This window comes from Cydia splendana, chromosome 9 (assembly GCF_910591565.1).
Source record: "Cydia splendana chromosome 9, ilCydSple1.2, whole genome shotgun sequence".
NCBI classification, from domain to species: Eukaryota; Metazoa; Arthropoda; class Insecta; order Lepidoptera; family Tortricidae; genus Cydia; species Cydia splendana.
Window position 1 is genome coordinate 5,259,825 of NC_085968.1, and position 23,585 is coordinate 5,283,409.

The window sequence follows — 23,585 nt, forward strand, 5'->3', positions numbered from 1 at the left end:
TTGGTGTTTAAATGTAATTAAACGTAATAATATGTAAAAAAAATACTTACATGTGAAATGTAACACCATCTTTTTGTAAATTTGACGTATTCGACTTGTTTGTGCAACAAACAACTGAGCAAACAGGCATTTTTGTGCAGCAGTGTTCACGCGCGCGTTGGACTCGGTCTAGTGAAAAATCCAAGTGAAACTAGTTTTATTACCCGCGCCAGATTAGATTGACGCGCTAATCTTGTACCTCGGCAGAGGGGAAATAGTGCGAATGCCGCCTCCCTTCCGTGTTGCTCGAAGGGTTATTTACTACAGGTTACCGCAATCATACCAACAAAGCGCTGCCGATGTACCGGAGGAATAACATTTACCCATTAACAACTCCTCAATGGGTAGAAGCAATCGTAGTTTGCCGTATGGTCAATCAAATTCTATAAAATATTTATTATTTCACTATGAAAAATGTATGAAATGAAATGAAATCACAAGGTCGATGACATTGTAAATGACACTGTTGACATTTTCATATCGGACTCTTTGAGGCAACATTTTATCTTTGGTTTTTAACATAGATGGTAGGATCCTATAGACGTGCTATACGCGTGCGTCCGAGAGGGACAAAACATACGCAATGCGACACTATGATTCATAGATTTAATATATAGAGATCCCGTCTCAGCGAGCTGTCACTGTTGCCACTTTTGTTTAGTGTACGATTAACAATGAGGCCCACCTTGCTGTAGCCATGTCGATAAAGTCATATCGATAAACTATCGACATTTCTTGCAATTTTAATTTTACTTCAAAGGTTTAACGATACCTAAAATGAACAAAAATGCTTTTATTCTTTATTGTGGTTATCAGATCACAATTTTATAGTCACGCCCCAGCAGAGAACCAAGGGAAAGTTCAGATATTTATAGCTGGTCAAACCAATTTGTCAGTAAATAGGAACAAACAAAACTATACACATCTGTGGCAAATCGCCACGCACCCAAATTTAATTGTAATATTGTATGGTTCAGAAATTAACACATGATATGGTATGTTATATTTTTGTTTGTCTGTTATAAAAATTTATGTGGTTTAAGTGTCTCCGTGGGGGGGTGGTGTGGCGAATCGTCACGCATCTGAAGAGACCTCACGTCGAGGAAAAAGAATGGAGTGTTGTTGGCAACACTAGACAGAGAGAGATGTAAACAGTAGGGCTACCGCCAATACCGAAAATCGTCAATTGCGGGCATTTTTCTCTGTCACTCTAATTACGCCTTCATTGGAGTAAAAGAGTAAGATCCCCGCAATTTGCGAATTTCGGTTTTCGCGGTAGCCCCTCTGACTCGACACGGTCATGTAGAAAATAAAGTAATCTTAAATTAAACCAATATAATGTAGTTATTATTATAAAGTTACTGTGCCACCGACACCCCAAACATCCTTTTCTTTTGGGTGCTAGTACTAGTGTAAGACAAAGATAGTATGATTCTCTCTATCTATGTTTGAAATTAGACAGTCCTTTGACACACTATAACTAAAATACATACCTACTAAAATAGGTGTTTCGCAATAATTGAATTATTTTATTATATTATAATATATTCATTATCCATTAGCATTTCAATTATGTTTATGTTTAACGAAGATATTGAAGCTTCAATTAATCGCTATTGCGTTCCGCTGTGTAGCGTTTATCGATATATAACATGATTAAAATCGACTTTTTACATCCCTAAAAGAGCACACATCTACGCTTTTACGCACACATACACAGCCTGGGCGTATCAAAAAAGGCAACACTTGATTTGAAGTCCATCTTGTCAACAGTATGGTTGTCCTTTTTTGACAAACGGCATTTTTAAAAGAGCGAGGAGAGAGAAATGATACTAGTTGCTGCGACATTTTTTGAAATTTAAATTTTACTTCAAAAGCCCCCTCCAGACTATGCGCGTGAATCGCGGGCGAAGCCGCGAACGCGAGTGTGGAGTCGATTTTCGCAGACAGCGAAATCGACTCCACACTCGCGTTCGCGGCTTCGCCCGCGATTCACGCGCATAGTCTGGAGGGGGCTAAAGGTTTAACGATACCTAAAATGAACAAAAACGCTTTTAGGCTGCTATTTAACTGATCACCAGATTTAGTAAAATTTAATGCCAAAAAAATATATTTTACCACCCTAAAATAATGAATGATCACCAAAATTATAACACCATTTTAATGTGAAATGATTACCAATTTTATTACACTTTACTATCCTTTTAAAGGAAATGACACCAAACTAATCATTATTAACCCAAAAATACTAAATGATTACCAAATTTCAAACCCCATTTTAATGTGAAATGATAACCAAATTTTTACATCTTGCTATCCTGTTAAAGAAAATGACACCAAAATAATGATTGTAAACCCAAAAATAGTAAATGACCACCAAAATTAGAACTCCATTTTAATGTAAAATTATAACCAAATTTTTTAATCTTGATATCATATTAAAGCAAATGACTCCAAAATAATCATTGTAAACCAAAAAATAGTAAATTACCACCAAAATTGTAACCACATTTTAATTAAAAATGTGCAAATATTTAATATATCGTTATCCTATTAAATTAATTAATCCACTTCGTCATCTTTTTCTAACCTAACCTAACCTAACCCACTTTTCTAGTAGCATTTTGTTTCTGCAAGGGTCGCAGTTCAAACCTAACCTAACCCACTTTTCTAGTAGCATTTTTTTTCTGTAAGGGTCGCAGTTCAAACCTAACCTAACCCACTTTCCTAGTAGCATTTCTTTTCTGTAAGGGTCGCAGTTCAAACCTAACCTAACCCACTTTTCTGATAGCAGTTTGGTTCTGTATGGGGCGTAGTTCAAACCTAACCTAACCCACTTTTCTAGAAGAATGATTATTTTGGAGTCATTTGCTTTAATAGGATAACAAACCTAACCCACTTTTCTAGTAGCATTTCGTTTCTGTATGGGTCGCAGTTCAAACCTAACCCAACCCACTTTTCTAGTAGCATTTCGTATCTGTATGGGTAGCAGTTGAAACTTAACCTAGCCCACTTTTTTAGTAGCATTTCGGTTCTGTGAGGATCGCAGTTCTAACCTAACCTAACCCACTTTTATAGTAGCATTTCGTTTCTGTAAGGGCCGCAGTGCTAACCTAACCCACAAAACTGATAGCAGTTTGACTTACTTTTCTAGTAGCATAACGAAATGCTATTAGAAAAGTAGATTAGGTAAGGTAGGTATGCGGTGCGGGGTACGGGGGGTTGAGCGGGAGGGGCTAATAATTTTGGCATCAGTTTACTTTATTTGGTAATATGTATACATTTTTTGGTAATCATAGTGGTTTATTTAGGTGAAAATATCGCATTAATTTGGTCTTCAAGATTTGGTGATCATTAATGATTTTTGGTGATCATTCAATATAATTGGTATTTGAATACAATTTGAAGTGCAGTCGTAATTAAAATGGTGGTATTTTTGTATTTTTAGGCCTTATTTTTTTGGTGTTCAGTAATTTTTTTTGGTAAGCATGATTTTTTTATTTAGGGTACCAAAGTATTTTTTGGTGGTCATTATATTTGTAGCCTTTATTCTTTATTGTGGTTATCAGATCACAATTTTATAGTCACGCCCCAGCAGGGAAGCAAGGGAAAGTTCAGATACTTAATTAAAATACATACATACCTACTAAAATAGGTGTTCCGCAATAATTGAATTATTTTATTATATTATAATATATTCATTATTCATTAGCATTTCAATTATGTTTAACGAAGATATTGAAGCTTCAATTAATCGCTATTTCGTTCCGCTGTGTAGCGTTTATCGATATATAACATGATTAAAATCGACTTTTCACATCCCTAAAAGAGCACGCATATACGTCAAGGGCCCAACGTTTTCTGTTCTCTTTCACGGCGCAGCAACTAGTATCATTTCTCTCTCCTCGCTCTTTTAAAAATGCCGTTTGTCAAAAAAGGACAACCATACTGTTGACAAGATGAACTTCAAATCAAGTGTTGCCTTTCTTGATGCGCCCATGCTGTATATGTTTGCGTAAAAGCGTATATGTGTGCTCTTTTAGGGATGTGAAAAGTCGATTTTAATCATGTTATATATCGATAAACGCTACACAGCGGAACGAAATAGCGATTAATTGAAGCTTCAATATCTTCGTTAAACATAAACATAATTGAAATGCTAATGGATAATGAATATATTATAATATAATAATATAATTCAATTATTGCGGAACACCTATTTTAGGAGGTATTTATGTATTTTAATTAAATATCCGAACTTTCCCTTGGTTCCCTGCTGGGGCGTGACTATAAAATTGTGATCTGATAACCACAATAAAGAATAAAAGCGTTTTTGTTCATTTTAGGTATCGTTAAGCCTTTGAAGTAAAATTAAAATTGCAAGAAATGTCGATAGTTTATCGATATGACTTTATCGACATGGCTAAGCAAGGTGGGCCACATTGTTAATCGTACACTAAACAAAAGTGGCAACAGTGACAGCTCGCTGAGACACCGTCTCTATATATTATAAGTCTATGATATACGTTTTCACGCACACATACACAACCTTGGTCTACCTAAAAAGGGGACACCTGGATTTGAAGTCCATCTTGTCAACAGTATGGTTGTCCTTTTTTGACAAACGGCATTTTTAAAAGAGCAAGGAGAGCGAAATGATACTAGTTGCTGCGCCGTCAAAGAGAACAGACAGCGTTGGGGCCTTGCAGAAAACGTTGGGCTCTTGCTATGATTGGTCGACTTTATTCTTCGAGCAACATCGGCTTCCGACACATCGGAAGGGAGGGGCCCAAGCGATATCTCACCGTACAAATCTTTCTGCCATTTTTCGCGGGGGGAAAGGTGCACACAGTCGCACTTCTCACACACTTACATACAAAATCCAATCTGTAATGACGACACAAATACATACAAAATGACACACGTCAAAGACAAATCTTGCAAACCTCGATCTCTTTTTGTGTACGGACGAGTGACAAGTAGGGCTTCCAAATACCGGACTTCTTTCAATACCGGTATTAATACCGAAACTGTCTTCATCAATACCGGGATCCCGGTATTGACTATGAATCGCTTAATTTTTTTTTGTTTTATTAAAAAAAGGCTCATTGTAACACCAGATATGTATGTCCTTGGCTTAGGATATTAAACAATAATCGCCATCTGTAATAATAGGGAATATTACGCAAAACTCTGCATAGAGGGCGTCACTAACTAACTCAATCACATGACCTACCGTGAAACACGACAATCGAAAGTTCGGTTTCTACCTCTCTATCACTCTTGCTTATTCGATCGATAGAGAAACAGATAACGAAATTTAGATTTTCGCGTTTCGCGGTAAGCCACCTGTAAACAAACCGCCTTGATGCATCAATGTCATAGTAAAACATGTCAAAAAACTGGTTAAGGCGTAGTATGTATAAGTTACTCTATGGTTTACTAAACAAATTAGTGCTGCACTCTGGCGGCAGAACATTGCAGTAATACTCCCTATTATCATTTCACCCTCCAGGTTAACAACAATTTTATCCGCCTTGTTGACTTCACCACTTTCACCAGTCACATTTTTAGTTCAACCTAATAAACCAGCCAACTATAGGTATTCAAATATGCCACCAAAAATTAGTTTGCCATACTACAATTCCTTGCTCATTTCTTTCCACTCTGATATAATTTAAAGAACTAACTATATTAATATCATATCCTGAACATCAGAATTCATCACCAAATATTTATCTATGCATATGCACCGATCTTGATTCAATTAAATGATCTTCTTTAATTAAATGGGCAAGTAATATTCTTGATACAACCGAATTTAATCAATTTAATGGATTTTAAACGGTATAATCGGCACAGTTTCCTTGTTTTTGAAAATACCGGGATTCCGGTATTGCATAAAAAAATACCGGTATTGAAAAATGCGTTTTTACAGACGGGATCCCGGTATTTCGGGATCCCGGTATTGGAAGCCCTAGTGACAAGTGTCACAACACGCACACTAAGGCCAAGCGCGCACCACGATTTTAATTTTTGCGACACGATTTTAGAATCGCGTTGTAATATATCGCAGAAAATTCACTGCGCGCACTGCGATGAAAAAGTCGACGATTTGTTCATTCTCAACATGGATTTCGTACCAGTCGTTTGTCATGAAACGTGTCTTTAATATGCGATCGCCGTATAACTTTGAGTATTTATACCACAAAGGTGATCTCCTACTATTTCCATAATTAAATGGTCAACATCTAGCGTCTCATCTTGAGACTCCATCGGAGAAGCAGGTTCCGACATGTTGAGGCTTGGAGAGCGAAGTGCCGACTGAGGTCCGGGGTGCGATTTTATTATCGCAGTGCGCGCAAGGCCATACAACTCCGTATGCTGCAATTCACTTTGCGACAATCGCGTCGCGAGCAGTCGCGGAAAAATGTGACAAATCACAATTTTAAAATAGCTGCGATTTTTTTGTCGCATTTGCGCGCACTGCCATATAAACACATACGTTAAGCCCCCTCCAGACTATGCGCGTGAATCGTGGGCGAAGCCGCGAACGCGAGTGTGGAGTCGATTTTCGCAGACAGCGAAATCGACTCCACACTCGCGTTCGCGGCTTCGCCTGCGATTCACGCGCATAGTCTGGAGGGGGCTTTACATTTCTGCGACTAAATTATCGCGCGACAAAAAGTCGTGGTGCGCGCTTGGCCTAAGGCCCCGTTCACTTGTGAGTCGTACTGTCACGTACGCATCTCAGCAAAGCCATACTTTATTTGCTATTACGACGTATTATTTGAATATAGCTTGAATATTTCAGGAATTTGTAAGCATAAGTTGACATTTTTAAGGTGAAACTAATAATAATCTTGACGATTGACACCAAAAATTGACACTTGACAGCCAACTGACAGCAGCGCCGGCGCTTTTTTAACGCTTGTGAGAACAGATACACGGAGATCCGTATGCTCTATTCAATTTGACGCCAACGCTCAACGCCGAAAATCGAACAGTGCTCGATAAAAAAGCGCCGCGCTTAAAAACCGCCTTCGTGTGAATACATACATGGTTATCCATTTGCGTCATTCAAACGCTTTTTTAACGCGCGTTGAAAAAGCTGCCGTGCGAACGGGGCCTAACACATTTTCGTTGAAGTATGTTATTGTATTCTGAGAGATGAGAAGTCGGATTTGTCGCTCGACCGATCCGCAATTTGTACTGAGCGAGCAAAATCGATAAATCCAGCAATTACATGAGACTAAAATATAATAATTGTGTTCGATGTAATTAAACGTATGATATGTAAAAAAAAATATTACATGTGAAATGTAACACTTTCTTTTTGTAAATTTGATGTCCTCGACCTCTTTTTATAACAAAAAACCGTGCAAAAAACCGAGCAAACTTTGTTGCCCACCTTTTTTTTTTCTTTTTCGTCCTTTAGGACAGGCTAAAGCTCTAAGCCATACTGCCTAGTCATAAGTAGATTTTTTGTCTTTTCAGTAAGTTCAATCCGGTAAACGTCTTCAGTAAATACTATTCATATCAAGTCAATTCCGATATTAATGTCTTCAGTAGTCTTCATTTTCAAAATACTTTAAATAAAAGCGTCTCTTCCAGTTATTAGGTCATATCCATTAAACATCCATTCTCATTCTGTTAGTTTTGAGGGTCTTGTATAGCCCCCTCCAGACTATGCGCGTGAATCGCGGGCGTAGCCGCGAACGCGAGTGTGGAGTCGATTTCGCTGTCTGCGAAAATCGACGCCACACTCGCGTTCGCGGCTTCGCGCCGCGATTCACGCACGAGTGAGGAGGGGGCTTAAGGCGATAGCTGCGACCTATTTTATAAAGCTACAAGTTACAATTTACAAGCGGAACTCTCGTTCTAACACATAGGGTTAGAAAGAGACTTCCACTTGTAAATTGTAACTTGTAGCTTTATAAAATAGGCCACTGGACGTTACAAGGGCCTGCATGAGCTACCAGCGTTGACGCCAGAATGGTGGTTAAACGCGTTTCATGATCAATTTTTCGTTATCTGCACACTTCCACATTAATTTACTGCATAATACGCTATCAATATTACACTTTAAACAACATTAATGAGCAAAAACAAAGAAATGAATCACAAAGCAATACAACCAATATGGCGGTCGATGAATAAGGCCCCATTCGCACGACAGCTTAAAAAGCGTTGCGTTAAAACCCGACGTTGGCGCTTTTTTACCGTTTCCAATATTTGTGTTCATACGAACGCTTAAAAATCACTTGTGAGTCGTACTGTCACGTACGCATCTCAGCAAAGCCATACTTTATTTGCTATTACGACGTATTATTTATTATTTGAATATAGCTTGAATATTTCAGGAATTTGTAAGCATAAGTTGACATTTTTAAGGTGAAACTAATAATAATCTTGACGATTGACACCAAAAATGGACACTTGACAGCCAACTGACAGCAGCGCCGGCGCTTTTTTAACGCTTGTGAGAACAGATACACGGAGATCCGTATGCTCTATTCAATTTGACGCCATCGCTCAACGCCGAAAATCGAACAGTGCTCGATAAAAAAGCGCCGCGCTTAAAAACCGCCTTCGTGTGAATACATACATCCATTTGCGTCATTCAAATGCTTTTTTAACGCGCGTTGAAAAAGCTGCCGTGCGTACGGGGCCTAACTCTTGTTGCCCACCATAATCCATACTAAATTTACGGTGGGGAATAGAAAAAATGTGAGACTGTGACAACGGTGAATTCCAAAATCTAAACTAAACAATTAGTAGTACCACTGTATATATATATTGTATGTATATAAATGATGTTTTAACAATTACGTAAATTAAATTAGATTTTAAAAGCAGAGGGATCCGTTCTGCTATGGAACCCACAAACATAAAGTGGGTTAATTCGAATAAAAATAATACATTAAATAAGCGAAACGTTTCTGAACGGAAAACAATTGACAGATTTCTAATGTCTATTTTTCCCAATCAACCGTCACAAAAATGGCTGCGCTTAGAGTATTTAGCCGTAATTTACCATATTTTCGACAACAATTTTCAGCATTACTAGGAAACACATCGCCTTCAGTGAAATTTATTTGCGTTGTCGTAGTAATAGGATACGTGTTATCGTTCTCTGAAGATGTCGTGAACGTTCTAAGTGTAACACCAGGATATTTATTGCCTCCTTCGTTTCAATTGTGGTCTACTTTTACGTTCTGGTTTCTCGAGATACACTTATGGGAAGTAGTTATCGACATAGTAACTGTGGGATTGTGTGGGAAGTTAATAGAGCCGCTATGGGGCCAAATGGAAATGATGAAGTTCTTCTTTCTGACGAACTTTGGCGTGGCATTTCTGACGACGTTTTACTACTTGGTGATATTTGCGTGCACGGGGCAGACATCGTATTTGTTTGATATACATGTGCACGGCCTGGCGGGATACCTGGCCGCGGTGTGTGTGGCAGTAAAGCAGATATTACCTGACCATCTCCTTGTAAAAACACCCTTAGGTATTGTTTTGTTTCCTGTATGTAGTTTGTTTCCTATATGTGTTATATCATTTATTATAGATGCAATTAAGGTGATTACATTCATGACAAGTCAAGTGTAAAGAAAACCATAAGAATGTAATGTAACACATAAAATAAAATGAGAGAAATCTCCACTTATTAATCCCCATTTTTATGTATTCCAGGCAAACTTACAAACAGATCTCTACCACTCCTCCTGCTTATAGCGGCTATAATCCTATGGGCAATTGGAGCCCTGGAGGGCACCTATCCATGCATGTGGGGCAGTGGTACCATCCTGTCATGGATGTACCTAAGGTTCTGGCAGAGACATAGCAGCGGGACCCGAGGGGATATGGCCGATAACTTCAGCTTTGACAAGTGAGTTTCATGTGTAGTCAGTAAAATTTAATGCTGTGTAATGTAACAGTGATGTCACTGATAAGGTGGTAATTTTAAACTGAGTTATTGAAGTATGTGTGTCAAATTGTGTACACAAGTACACTTATGATTTTAAATTTTATGGAAGGTTTGGTATCAGTAGATACCTTTTATCTGAAGTTAAAATAAAGAAAATGCTGTAATTCTTTATATTTAAATCCTCCTTTAGACAATGGCAGCGCACCTAAATGGGCCCTCCTAGCTTCACTGGGACGCACTGCATGGGGTGCTTTTTATTTTATTAAATGGATTAAGGTGCTTTTCAAAAACATCATGCATCAAAAGTTACTGCCTTAACATCATGAATAATTAGCATATAAATTATTCATTATAACATGAAATTCCTACAAGTGCTTGATGGTGATGAGGAAAAACTTGCTTATAATTCTTTTGTATGACACTACAAATATCTTAAATCAACCATAGGCAATACAATGTTTTATTTTAAGTGGCAGAGTATTGAATGATGCAATATTTGACAACTATAAACTCTGACCCCCAACTAGAATACCATGTTAAAACAAACTTTTTTATATATAAAAAGCGGACAAGTGCGGACAAGGACTCGCCCACCGAGGGTTCCGTACTTTATAGTATTTGTTGTTATAGCGGTAACAGAAATACATCATCTGTAAAAATTTCAACTGTCTAGCATGTGTCTAGCTATCACGGTTCATGAGATATAGCCTGCAACAGTGGAGTCTTAGTAATAGGGTCCCGTTTTTACCCTTTGGGTATGGAACCCTAAAAATGGATATAATAATACTAAATGTGTAAAAACAACTATATTTATACATCATTCACCACAGTACAACCCATCATTACAACTTACAACAGTTCCAAAATATGAGTATAAAACCTCATATATCAAACAGTCGAACCTTTTGCAAAAATCTTAACATCTATCTGCTATAACAAACAGTACAAACAGTTATTTGCTCATCTCAGTGGAGTGAGTAACTGTTTATTTAACAGTTAGTGTAAACTGTATCATAACAAAGCACTAGTGAATATTGAATATCATACATAGTTTATTTGTTTACAAACCTCTTTCTTTGTTTTCCCACTTTTGATGTGATTAGTTAGACATGGGAACGTTTTCAGAAACAAGGACATAGGTGTTGCAAATGCAAATTGTATTGGATCCAGTTAGTCATTATGTTCAGTACTTCTTTCACAATGGTATGATTTTTTTTAGTTTAGGCGTTATAACGGGGAAACCGTTCTACTTTCTAGATTTCAAAAGTTTGAAGGAGCATGTTATCATTTTTTTATTTATAAACATATATTCTCTGTCTTTCGTGGAGATACTTCCTGTTTGAACATCTCTTTTTTTTGCATTTACTCTCGGAAATCACCACTTTGTGAAAGGGAATTGCATAAAATAATGATAATGGCACTTTAAAACCAGAGGTCTCCAAAGTTTTTCACCTTCTAGCTATGACACTCCCACTTTCTTATCACACAGGCCAATGCCTGTATAATGAATGAATGAATTCAAAAATTCATTTAGCATGTTTGAGTTTTTTCCTTTAATAGCCGGGTCCACACAGAGTGAGCATACGCGCGAGATAATTGCCTCGCGCGTACGCGTATACTGGCTCTGTGTGGAGTTGACCCGGCTAATCAGTTAAAAAAACACTTATTCTACCCAAGATCATTAACCACTTAAAACTCATTCATAAAAACTTGTTCCAGCTTCTTCCCAACAGTCCTACAGCCTATAGTGCGGGGTATCCTGGGCCCGCCGCACCGCTGCTTGGTGCGCATAGGGCTCTGCTCGCCCAGCCAGCGCCGGGTGCACCTGGCCATGAGTCCTCGCGGCGTCACCATCTCCATGCCGGGCGTGGAGCCCCAAGACATGGAGAGGAGAAGGTAAGTTTATATGTTTCATGAATTTTGTTTACTTATTTGGCTACACATCTGGTAGGCTGCCGTGGCTCAGTTGGTAGAAGCGATTGGACCGGTGTTCAAATGCTTGCACTCGTGGACCTTATATGCCTCACTTATATTTAGAATGGATAGCTGCGTGTCAAAATTACATATATTTTACTCTTCCAGACAAATCGCGCTCAAAGCTCTAAGCGAGCGCCTCTCCAAAACGTCCGAACAGACGCGACAGAAGAACCTCTCGACCAAAGTGAACATGGATGCCGTCCGCAAAGCGCAGGCCTCCAACGTCATTCCCCCCTTCCCCGCCGAGCCCGCGCCGCCCCCGGAGGCCACGCTAGTGGACCTGGAGACGCCCACGACGAAGCAGTCATGATCTAAGAACAATTTGTAGTAGGAATGGTCACTGGGATGGTTGTAATTAGGTGATATAGTGTGTTTGGGTCTGGCGAATGTGCCGCTAGCGCGCTATTCACTAATCGCTCGCCGTATACGTCGAACCAACGATCCATTGATTGTATAAGATGTGTGGAGTTTAAGATAAATTCATGCTTAGAATTTGACAGCCGGCTTAGCCCGCGAGATAGACTACCCGTCTTTCTCTAACTGTATTAGTGAGCTCGCACAATGGCATTGACCGCCGGCATCATGTGCTGGATAGCAATATAATTACGTGCGATAGAGATACGAACAGGCGCGTCAATGTACGAAATTATTTGCGCTTAGCGTCCTTTACCAAAACATGAGTCGATAATGTACGCCGGCAGTCAAGCGCACCTTTCACTCTCAGACGCAAACGCTCGTTCGCGCCGTTTTTGCCAGATCCGGACGCACTAATAGAAAAGAGTGTGAATAGCGGTAGCACTAATGGATCTAAATTATCAAGAAACCTATTTGTATTTTAGGTCGGAGCTTCGGAAAACACAAAACGTAAGTCCTGTATGGTTACTTATGTTTTTGTGTATTCTACAATAAATACAATTTTATAATATGATAATTTAAATCACTTGTTGCTACTGTAAAGGAAGATGAGTGCTAAAGTGGAAAAGAACATGCTTTCATGAACTTTAGCACTCTATCATATTATAAATCTACATCCGCATGATTGCGGCGTTTATACTATAAAGCCAGCCACACAAAAAAATCTGTCACTTTCTGACTGACTGACAAATTCTGTCAGTCGCGATGGCCCGAAACGCCAAGTGCCTTTTAAGCCGATTTGCGAGAATATAATCGGGTCATAGACTACAATCTTTGTTTTTGTTAAACATTTCTATATAACCTAATAGCAACCCGAACCGGCCTGGCAACATCGGGTTTCTAGAAGCCTAGACACACCGCTACAAGGATCAGAATTCAAACCGCGGTCTAATAATTATGCATACGACACAGTTATGGAGATCCTGGTCTACCAGAGGGCCTAGCCAAGATGCCAATAATTTGCGCTGTAGCGAACGAAACATTGACGTATATCTAGGATGGCCTTACGGGCAATAAGAATGGAGCATGAATGGGGCCAGTACAGCGGTGTGCCATTGCTACAACGCGATTGGTTGATGAGTTCGAATCACGCGCGAGATTGGTCGCAACTAGTTGCGTTTGACTGCACGATTGGCTCGAATTCGTGAGGCACACCGCTGAACTAGCACCATTCTTAGTGCCCGTAAGGGCCCCATCCTTAGATATAAGTCAATTGAACGAAACGGTAATCTCTCTATCACTCTTCTATATTTATTGGCATCTTGGCTAGGCACCCAGGTATTGCAGTAAATTGCGTTGTATGGTCAGTCATGTCATGAACAAATGTTGCCTATAAATCAGCTAATTTATTAGCCCTTGTAAGCGCTCCTTATGTTTTAACCTTTTGAACGCCACAGACGGCAATTGACGTCAACGCAAAATCGTGACAACGACGCCAAAGACGGCATTTGACGTCGATAGTTTTTTGATGAAAATTTACTGAAAAACACCCCACTTTTCGGTTGGCATTATTTATTCACAAAACTATATTTTACCCCCGTGGCGTCAGTGGCACGGCAAATGGATTATGGAATGGATGCGCCGTTTGGCGTTCAAAAGGTTAAACAAAAAGTTGAGAGGTTTATAGAAACTTGCTTATAAAATGAAATGAGACGAATTTCGGTTTTTCTTTTAAAACCAGTATTTTCTGTTACTGTATGCGATTTTAGTTAGGTGATGTAAATCTTTAAAACCATCTATCTGTCAATTCTAGAGGTAATCACGGCGAACGATAAACAAAATTAAGATATTTTCTACATGCGTGGCGCATTAAAGGTTATAAAAATGTAGGAGATCCATTTTTCGCAGTTTGTGAGTTATAAAATATAAAGTCGCCATCGGATATATCGGTGCGGGCAAGGTGTTCACAAATATCTGAATAAAGCCTCTATTGTTAAGCCGTTAAAGTGCATGTTCGCATATATTAGACCACCCTGGCCGCTCCGATATATCTGATGGCGACTGTATTAATAACAACCCTCTTAACTTGTCCCCTGATGGAACTTGTCTATGTATTTACGAATGGTCATGGACGATGGTATTTCGGACGGAACAGCTAAACCTCGTAAGCTGTTTGCTATAAATAGTAATTTCTGTAGCTCATCAGATTCGCCACAAATAGCGATATCACTGTGGTTAAGGCCGGTTCCTAGTTTGGCTTGTGATACAAGCCTATCAAGAATTATAAATAAATTGAAGTGAAGCATTTCTAAAAAAGATTAAAATGATGAAACATAATCAACGATAGTATTCTTAATCAGTAACAAAATAGATTAAATTAGACTTTTTTATGCAAAAGTACCGCCCGATCCCGCAAAGCTAAATGAGGAAGCGACTAAAAGTTAAATAATAAATTATAATATTCTAGCAGCGGATGCTCAGTAATAAGCATTTAACAATGAATTTATTTTCCAAATTGGAATTTCTGCAAATGCGCAATAAATTCTTACAATTCAAGTATTTATGTTATTTCTCTTGAGCCCATACTTGTTTCAGTATGGGAACAGCGAGTATGGTATATAAAGAAAGATATTTTTTGCAGATTTTAATGCATTTGTTAAAATTGATATCAAGATATTGGGAGGTGTGAATGAGACTTGTAAATATAATTAATATTGACTAGTGTTACATTAATAAATAATATCCAATAAATGAGGTGTATAATTTTATTTATATTATATTCCAGTCTCTTATATACCTATTTGTTGTTTCATGTAGTATGAAAGGGTTTCATAATTTATTATTTTCTTAGTACAAATTTTTGAGTTTTGAGTAACGGATTGGAACAATAATGTATACAGAAGAAAATAAAATGCAATAGTCGCATTATTATTATGCACTGGACGTTCACGACTACATATAACGTCTAATAATATTTAACTCGTCAAAGCCGCATATCACTCTAGTCTCAAGTCCACTACGTCTTTCACAATTTTATCGTGAAATTCGTTCACCCGGGTAACAGTGTCTTTTCCTTCCCTTTCTAAGTGTACAAACTGAGGACACGCCCAATTGGCGTGTGGCGAGGCGTCCATGTTAATCCATTGAACGCCAAAAACATGAACTGAAGCCAGGCTACCGGTAGTAGTGCGGCGGCCAGGCGGGCGCGTAGCCGTCGGGCCAGCGCTCGGCCGCCGCCGCGGGCGTCGCCGCCGGGGCCAGGCTGCCGCCTGCAACATTCACAACTGCTTACTATACGTTCCTAATTAACTGGCTATCGCCACGCAACGCGACATGCTCATCCTCAGCTCATCTCTCTGTGTTGAAATCCAAATCCGAAACGAGGAGATCCAGCGACAGACTAAAGTACCAGGCGACGATCGATGGATTGTTACCCTGAAATGGGCCGTGCATGATGGAGGATTTGCCATCTTGTGGCCTAAATCGGAAACTTAAACTTGACATTGACACTTCAAGCGAAAGCAGGTGCTGTTCCTTACAGTGCACGCCCGCTCCCTTTGCGTTGTAAGTTCGACCATCTTGTGGTCTAAATCGGAGTAAACTTGATATACACTGCGCCAATAAACGACAGTTCATGCACACTCCCATACGGATAGAGATCTAAATATCTGTCAAATCCAACAAACATTTAAAAAGTAAGATAATCTTTTGTCCCTATTCGACGTCTTGACATTTGAATTTTTTTAACCTTTTCGCCGCCATTAACTTGATATAAAGTCAGTACATTTCGTGCCCCACACGCCACGACTTGATATCAAGTCGTGGTTTAGGTCAGGTTTGTTTACATGAAATTTTTGACATGGCGTTGATAAAGTGGCGGCGAAAAGGTTAACAGAGGTTTGATAAGTTAGGATTCATTTGTCAGGGTCGACTGCGACTTCGAACGAATTTAAACTGAGCCAAAAGGTAGGTAAGTAATCAATCAGATTTCACTTTTTTCAATTAGTGACGGTATTATGTGAAAGTTATACCTGGCTGCGGTTGCGTGTAGGAGGGCGGGTAGGCACCGGGTGCGTAGTACTGCGGCGGCGGCACGCTCATGCTGTGCGCCAGCACGCCGCCCGCCGCCGCCACGCCGCTCGTACCCACGCTCGCCACTACCGGGGCCACCGGTTGCTAAAAAATTGGAAAAAAACATTTACATACAAGCTTTTATTGCTATCTTTAGAGTCATCTGCTCTCAAAGGCGATTCTAACGAGTTCTAGCTCAAGATTATGGTATTTTATAATGATAAATTTTAAAAATGTGTGATACTAACCTGATAATAATTGTAATAATTAGGGTCCGGATCCTGAATTGGCACCGTGATGAGATTCCGCCGCGTCGACACCGCGTGCCGGGGGTCGTTAGACACCCCAACCCCGCTTCCGACCTAGTTACAATACATTCTGTTAGTAGTAAAACACTATTGGATATACATGACAGATAAAATATATCATTGGCGAACTATTAATGTTATATTTGACTATAGTTCGTTTTTTTTAGCATTAGAAAGAACTTGCAAGAAGGTAAGCGATCTTGACATGTCTTTTAATTGAAAAACGCTCTTTAAAAATCAGTAACTATTAGTGTCCGACCGAAACATGTTTTTTTGCCGAAACCGAAACCGAATGTTCGGCTTTGGCTCTAGTTTCGGCCGAAACCGAAACCGAAACTTTTGTAGACTTGTTAAAATCGTTGAAAAATGTCATAAAACCGCTTTTACACACATATTGTGGGGCTGTCAACACCCAATGTCCTTGAAATTGATGTTACTTAAGCAGTTTTTTTAGTTTGACCAAGATAATTCTGCAACGATTTTGATAACACACGCAGTGCAAGTGTTATTTTAAACATCAAAACTTCTATGGAATTATGACGTATAAATAACATTTGCACTAGTTGCACTGCATATGCTATCAAAATCATTGCAGAATTTTCTTGGTCTAACTCTATTAATTCACCAGTCAAGTTAATATGTAGATACAGGGACAACCAAAAAAGCAGCCAAAAACGCGAGCGCAGCGAGCGCGAAATTTTTTGTTAACAATATCGCAAGGCCGGGTACCGATCTTCACCTGGGCCTAAAAGTCCGAAGTTCCCCAGTAAGGCGAACTTTTATGCGAAGTCAAAGCCGTGCTTCAAGCTTCATGATAAGTAGTTGAGCACAGACTCCAACCAATGTCCATTGTATTATAAAGCGAGACCGCAGGCCGAGCATGGCGCAGCGAGGCCAAAGGCTAAGCTGAAGTAGAGGACATGAGGAACACAAACCAATGGGATTTAAATCTTCTCGAGGCAGAGGTGTACGGTTGGAGCCGGTATAGCTTTATTTGACGTTCATAAGCGCATTGTAATATGCCTACTTGAATAAACTATTTTTTATCTTTATCTTTATCTAATGGTAAATTGAGGTAAAAAGTGAGGCTAAGGTCGAGTATTCGTATAAAAAAACTGTACTGGGGACAATTTTAAAGGTTTTTTCTTCGTTATAATCAATAGTCAGCTGTTCAGCCTCGCAAAATATTAACTATTGAGAAAATCAACTTTGCGGTACTAGTTGAGCGTAGCCTTTAGCCTCGCTTAAAATTTGCCATTAGAGGTAGATAGGAAAATTACTGAATAAGTGAGTGAATAAGAGCGAAAAAGACATCGTTCGACTCAGGCCGAGCTGATACTCAGCCAACGCCTGAAGATTGAAATTAAAAACGCAAACTTATTTCCCTGTACTGAACAACAGAACATGCTGTATGCAGAATTAACTGTAGGAGCCCCCGAACCTTGCACTGTCTGGGGGCCCCGACATGCTTAATGCATGCTTTACTCTCTGGGTTAGAAAATCAGTCTGATGGCAGTCGCTTTCGTAAAAACTAGTGCCTACGCCAATTCTTGGGATTAGTTGTCAATTGGACCCCAGGCTCCCATTCCCATTGCCACGGCTCGGCAAAAATTCCGGGATTACGCGAGGAAGATGATGAGTTTTCCAATTATTCTCTTGCCCAGGGCCCAGTAACATGCGTCAGTGCTATCTCATTCACTCCGATACAATTAGACAGTGTGCGCGTTATAGGTATTGACAGCCTCTTAAGACTGCGTCGACCGTCCAGTATAATAAACCAATTAATTTCTGTACCTATACATGAATCAGTATATGTTCGACTTTTGGTCTTTGTCCCAAGTACCATTTCGTAAGTTTCGGCCCGGCCGAAAGGTTCGGCCGTGTTTTGGCCGAAACCGAAACTACAGCCGAAACATGATTTTTTGGCCGAAACTGGCCGAAACCGAAACCGAACCTTCGGTCGGACACTAGTAACTATTACTTATGAAAGCAGAAGAATATAAATGATTGTATTAGATTCATAATTGTTACATATTTGCCGTAACTTATTTTTAAAATGTGTTTTTCAATTAAAAGACACAAAGATTGTTTACCTTATTTCTAATGCTAAAAAAAACGAACTATAGATAGTGGAACGGAACCTATTTGGAAACGATTTTTTTAAGTAAGTGAACGCAAAAGTGTGTTGTTGATAGTGATTTGGCATAATAGGCGGGTCTACACTGAACGAGCCACCTCACATCGAAATGGGGTTTGCTGGTCGAAGTAATTTACAGATGGCTCCAGCATAGGCCTGTTAATTCTACGAATAGGGTAAAATTCTTGTAATTTTTTTTATGGCCTGGATGCTCTTTAAGCCAAATCTCATAGTTAAATTCGGTTGAATGATAACCACTTACCGAGATGGGTTTGACGATGGCGACGGCGGCGGGCTCGGCGGCGGCGGCGTGCGGCTCGGCGCCAGACACGTGCCGGTGGTTGATGTGCGCCTGCAGGTCCCTCTGCATACATAACATACTGTTAATGCTCTGCGCTCAGAGCATGAAGTACTCTTAGATCAAGCAATGCAATTTGGAATGTTTTATAACTGACTTTCTTTATTTTTTTCGCCGCCACGTCATTGAAGTAATAAAGTATCATCAAGGCCAAGCCACAAGTTGCACGTAAACAACCCGTATAACATATCAAGTCGTGGCGTGTGGGTCACTAAATATTCTGACTTTATATCAAGTCAATGGCGGCAAAAAGGTTAACCAGTCCAGCTCAATAGTCATAATATTAGTTCCATATTTAGACCACACCAGACTATAATATTACCTGTAAATGTGTATCCTTATTGAATTACTAAGGAGCTAAAATATTATCGTACACTATTTCATACAGGAACTTAAAGTAATTCTTTTTGTTTCTAATTGGTAGCGAGTTTTAAGCTTAACTACATCAGGAACTGAGATAAATAACACTTTAATTCAAGTCTGTAAAAAAGCATCAATATCATATATAAATAAAAGTCATTAGTTGGTCAGCCTAAAGAAGTCCAATACTACACATACTAGACATAGGCCTTCTCAAGAAATCCCACTGCTCTCATCCAATGGTTCTTGAAGGAACATCATTAGTCCATTGCAGCCTTAATTCTTTGAACGCCACGCCTATTGTGCGCGTCATCATGAACCTTATTGGAAAGCACGAAGGTTGATATTTGGCTGTCATCATTATCATCATCATATCAGCCAGAGGACGTCCACTGCTGGACATAGGCCTCCCCCAAAGAGTGCTACAATGACCGATCTTGCGCCACCCGTATCCAGCGGACTCCCGCGACCTTTACTAGGTCATCAGTCCACCTTGTGGGGGTCTACCCACGCTGCGCCTTTCTGTACGTGGTCGCCATTCGAGAACCTTTAGCCCTAATGGCCACCGGCTACGGGCAATGTGCCCGGCCCACTACCACGATATTTGGCTGTAGCTTGGGTAGATTAGAGATGGACACCTATATCAACCGTACCTGAGAGAGGTATGTCCGCCGGCAGCCCGTGTTCCCGTACCGGGTGCCCGAGTGCGTGCACATGAACACCGTGCCGAGGCCTGTCTGCTCCACGCGCAGAACCTGCCAATACAGGAAAAGAAGTGTTGGAGTCCGTCTAGTCTAAGCTAACTCTGCACCAACTTAAAGGTGAAATTTGGGCTTAACCATGTACAATGTAGATAGGTAAAAGTTATATGTATTTAAATTTTGCTTCTCAATAATGCCTTAGAAAGCCATAATGTGGAGGTAGAAACAGTCAAGAATGCTATTTATATACAAGGTGTCCCAAGAAGTAGTGATATACTGAAGCTGGGAGGTAGAGGACCTAGAGGGCTATCTTAATCACCCCCATGTATGTTCCGCGATTTTTCGTTTTTTTTTTTTTTTTTTTTTTAATTTCATTCAAAGATCTAACGATAGTAAATGTTACCATACTGAATTGGCCTATCTATCAGCTTAGCACACAAAAAAAATCAAGCATCTACCGCAATAATTCACGTCACCATAAATAAAAATCTCACCGTACTCGGCGCGGCGATAGGTGAAAAATTAAAAAACTCATAACTCCGAAAATACGAAAAATCGAGGAACATACATGGGGGTGATTCAGATAGCCCTCTAGGTCCTCTACCTCCCAGCTTCAGTATATCACTACTTCTTGGGACACCTTGTATAGATGGTCAAGCGAATCTTGTCAGTAGAAAACGGCGCGAAATTCAAATTTTCTATGAGACGATATCCTTTCGCGCCTACATTTTTCATAATTTGCCGCCTTGTTCTACTGACAGGATCTGCTTGACCATTTATAGTTATTTACATTTTTTTTTCTTTTTTTTTAAGCTGCATGCCAAATAAATCTCTCTTTGTAATTACCATGTATGTTGGAAATGAATAAATTGTTTATCTATCTATTAAGTAGGCTCTAATAAAACAGCCTTATGTGTTTTGTCCAATAAAATACATGGACTTAACAAACATACCTTTTCCCTACACCGTGGACAGTGTGTGTGGTCTGCTCGCGCGCAAGAAAGGCAAAACACGTGTTTGCATGGTATCTGAAAAATTTAATAAAACATTTAAACACTAAGAAAACGGTTCCAAAGTTTTCAAACCAGTGTTTAACTCTGACGGCTAAAATAAAAAGTTATAATTGCAAATAAATTTAATTTTAAGTAGATACCACTACCACCTTTGGGCAGGATCATGAATCATGATGAGTGAGGCGAAGAATATCATGTCTATGTTAAGAAATTCAGAAGACAGTACACATGCAGTCATAAAGGAACATTTGTTAAATATATCATTGAGATGTTACGAATTACTTAGGATGGTATTCCACCTGTCCAATTTGTTTGTCCAATGTGTATTGCGTCTCACATTTTGCTTCATGAGAGAGTGAGATGCAATAACATTGGACAAGTGGAATACCACCCCTTACTTACCATTCTACCATAAATAAGTATAGGCTTTGAGCAGATATCACAACAGTATATCATGGGGTTCAGGACTTTTTCCCCAATGAGTGCTGCACGGTGGTCCCAGTCCAAACGTAGCATGGGCTCCGGCGGGCCACGCTGCAGCGTTGTGAATACTGGGGCTTCTAGTTGTGATATGTCAGAAGGGACTTCCACTAGAAAGGTTGACAAAAGTTTAAAAAATGTAATGTAAAAGTGGCTAAAACTTTGTAAACAGCCTACCAATTTCTTTAGCAATACTTTTGCATATAAATTCATAATTCTGATATCTAACATTAGCCTATAAAAGCAGTAAAGGACTGTTTTTTTTCTTTTTATAAGACACACCAACAGTACATAAACAAAGCAAGTAAAGTTACATAAGTACAGTAGACACGTATAATATTTATGCACCAATAACAGGTGTGCAACAGCATTCAAACAGTTGAGGCTTTTACACTACTTTACAAACTATAACTATACATTAATAGGTTAAGTAATTAAGACATGCATGAAAGACTATAACTACTATAAACATTACTTGTTAAAAGTTTGTTTGAGCATTCTGCGCTTTAAATTTTGTATAGAATCACTAAATATGTCTATTTCAAAGTTTTGTTCAAGAGACAGATTGTTCCATGTTACTTGCATTCTATGGACCGGAAGTGACTTGCCCATTTTAGTCCTGGTAGAACTGGGGCGAAAAATAGTGCGACGACAAGACCGTATGCTAGCTTTTGGTACTGTAAAGTTTAAACCGCCCAGCAGGTAAGGTTCCGCGATTTTACCGTTTAACAACTTGTGTAACAAAGCCATTTAATTGCAATGATTTAACAAATAGTCTAATTAGATGTTCTGGTATCTCAAAAACGTTACCAGGGGATTTATTTATGACCAAGCTAGCCACTAATCTTGTGAATACAGAAAACCGGACAAGTGCGAGTCGGACTCGCCCACCGAGGATTCCGTACTTTTTAGTATTTGTTGTTATAGCGGCAACAGAAATACATCATCTGTGAAAATTTCAACTATCACGGTTTGTGAAATACAGCCTGGTGACAGACGGACGGAGAGTGGAGTCTTAGTAATAGGGTCCCGTTTTACCCTTTGGGTACGGAACCCTAAAAACTACTTAAGCCAGTGGGTTTCACTATGCTTTTGGGATTAAATTTCCTAATACTACAAATTACCTCCAATCGAATATAAATCTTAATAAAATGGAACAGAGTTGCTTATATTTTGTTTTGTTCAATTTTAAACAAAACTGGGCTATCATATTCTGATCATTCTGACTATTCTGAGGAAAGCTCACAATCACCAATGACAAGATTGATAAGGCGCCCAGTTACTCACGTTTGGGGGGTTCGGCTAGTTCAACCTCTTCTTTTGCCTCTTCAGTAGTTAAAGACTCCTCCTGGTCTTGTGAACTTTCTTCAACAGAACACTCTTCTTCATCAGAAGACATCACCTTCGGCACTTTCTTGCCGCGACCACGGCCTCTTCCGCGACCCCGGCCGCGGCCTCTACCTCGGCCACGGCCCCGGGCATTTCTCTTTTCACTATTCATTTAGAAATATGATGCCAAAACTGAAAAACGTAAGTGTTTTGCCGTCTAAACGGCGCCGTTTTGTTGACACTTAACCTCTCTTTAACAGTTTCTATAAAACTATTAATTGAAACATGATCCAATTTGAGAACACGAATGAATTACTTGTTAGCTTTCGTACATAAAAGGAATAATTGTTGAATTCTAGATTTTGTTACATTTAACAACCGACAACGCAAACTAGATTTTTTTTGGCATTTCTCCCAAGGCGTTTATCCCATTTTTTAACTATATTTGTGAATCTGTGTGTGAAGCGTGTAGACAACTTTTGACTTTCTTTTGTAAACGTAGGGTTCCGTATGGAAATATGGAC

At 39.4% G+C, this 23,585-nt stretch overlaps 4 protein-coding genes across 7 annotated transcripts in view; 2 read left to right on the forward strand and 2 right to left on the reverse strand.

Moving 5' to 3' along the window:
- LOC134793442 (NAD(P)H-hydrate epimerase) overlaps positions 1–437 on the reverse strand; it is a 110,837-nt gene extending 110,400 nt beyond the window's left edge. For 3 of the 4 annotated variants that reach the window (XM_063765019.1, XM_063765018.1, XM_063765017.1), the window contains exon 1: positions 323–437. In XM_063765019.1, coding sequence (XP_063621089.1) covers positions 323–358 — 36 coding nt within the window. In that variant the 5' untranslated portion in view covers positions 359–437. Of the gene's footprint in view, positions 1–311 lie in introns of all 4 variants that reach the window. The other variant, XM_063765020.1, reaches the window with a different exon arrangement.
- LOC134793440 (MAP kinase-interacting serine/threonine-protein kinase 1-like) overlaps positions 1–23,585 on the forward strand; it is a 362,541-nt gene that overhangs the window by 221,293 nt on the left and 117,663 nt on the right. The gene's annotated exons all lie outside the window — the stretch shown is intronic.
- LOC134793426 (transmembrane protein 115) lies at positions 9,007–15,055 on the forward strand. Its single transcript, XM_063764993.1, has 4 exons — positions 9,007–9,553; positions 9,739–9,934; positions 11,693–11,869; positions 12,056–15,055. Exons 1-4 carry the CDS (start codon positions 9,043–9,045, stop codon positions 12,258–12,260), a joined length of 1,089 nt encoding a protein of 362 aa, XP_063621063.1. The 5' UTR covers positions 9,007–9,042; the 3' UTR covers positions 12,261–15,055.
- Positions 15,056–23,468, reverse strand: LOC134793427 (E3 ubiquitin-protein ligase Hakai). The gene is made up of 8 exons (XM_063764994.1): positions 23,020–23,468; positions 21,655–21,842; positions 21,193–21,267; positions 20,192–20,293; positions 19,083–19,184; positions 16,624–16,737; positions 16,336–16,480; positions 15,056–15,573 (listed from the first exon to the last, which is right to left on the reverse strand). The coding sequence occupies exons 1-8, from the start codon at positions 23,231–23,233 to the stop codon at positions 15,479–15,481; spliced, it is 1,035 nt and encodes a 344-aa protein (XP_063621064.1). The 5' UTR covers positions 23,234–23,468; the 3' UTR covers positions 15,056–15,478.

Excerpts from the sequence above, each read along its gene's own strand:
- LOC134793426 (XM_063764993.1), top strand. The coding sequence starts at position 9,043 with ATGGCTGCGCTTAGAGTATTTAGCCGTAATTTACCATATTTTCGACAA. Across the intron at positions 9,554-9,738 it reads CCTTGTAAAAACACCCTTAG|GCAAACTTACAAACAGATCT; the intron begins GTATTGTTTTGT and ends TATGTATTCCAG. Across the intron at positions 9,935-11,692 it reads GATAACTTCAGCTTTGACAA|CTTCTTCCCAACAGTCCTAC; the intron begins GTGAGTTTCATG and ends AACTTGTTCCAG.
- LOC134793427 (XM_063764994.1), bottom strand. The coding sequence starts at position 23,233 with ATGAATAGTGAAAAGAGAAATGCCCGGGGCCGTGGCCGAGGTAGAGGC. Across the intron at positions 16,738-19,082 it reads CCATCGTCAAACCCATCTCG|GTCGGAAGCGGGGTTGGGGT; the intron begins GTAAGTGGTTAT and ends TATTGTAACTAG. Across the intron at positions 15,574-16,335 it reads CTACACGCAACCGCAGCCAG|GCGGCAGCCTGGCCCCGGCG; the intron begins GTATAACTTTCA and ends TGAATGTTGCAG.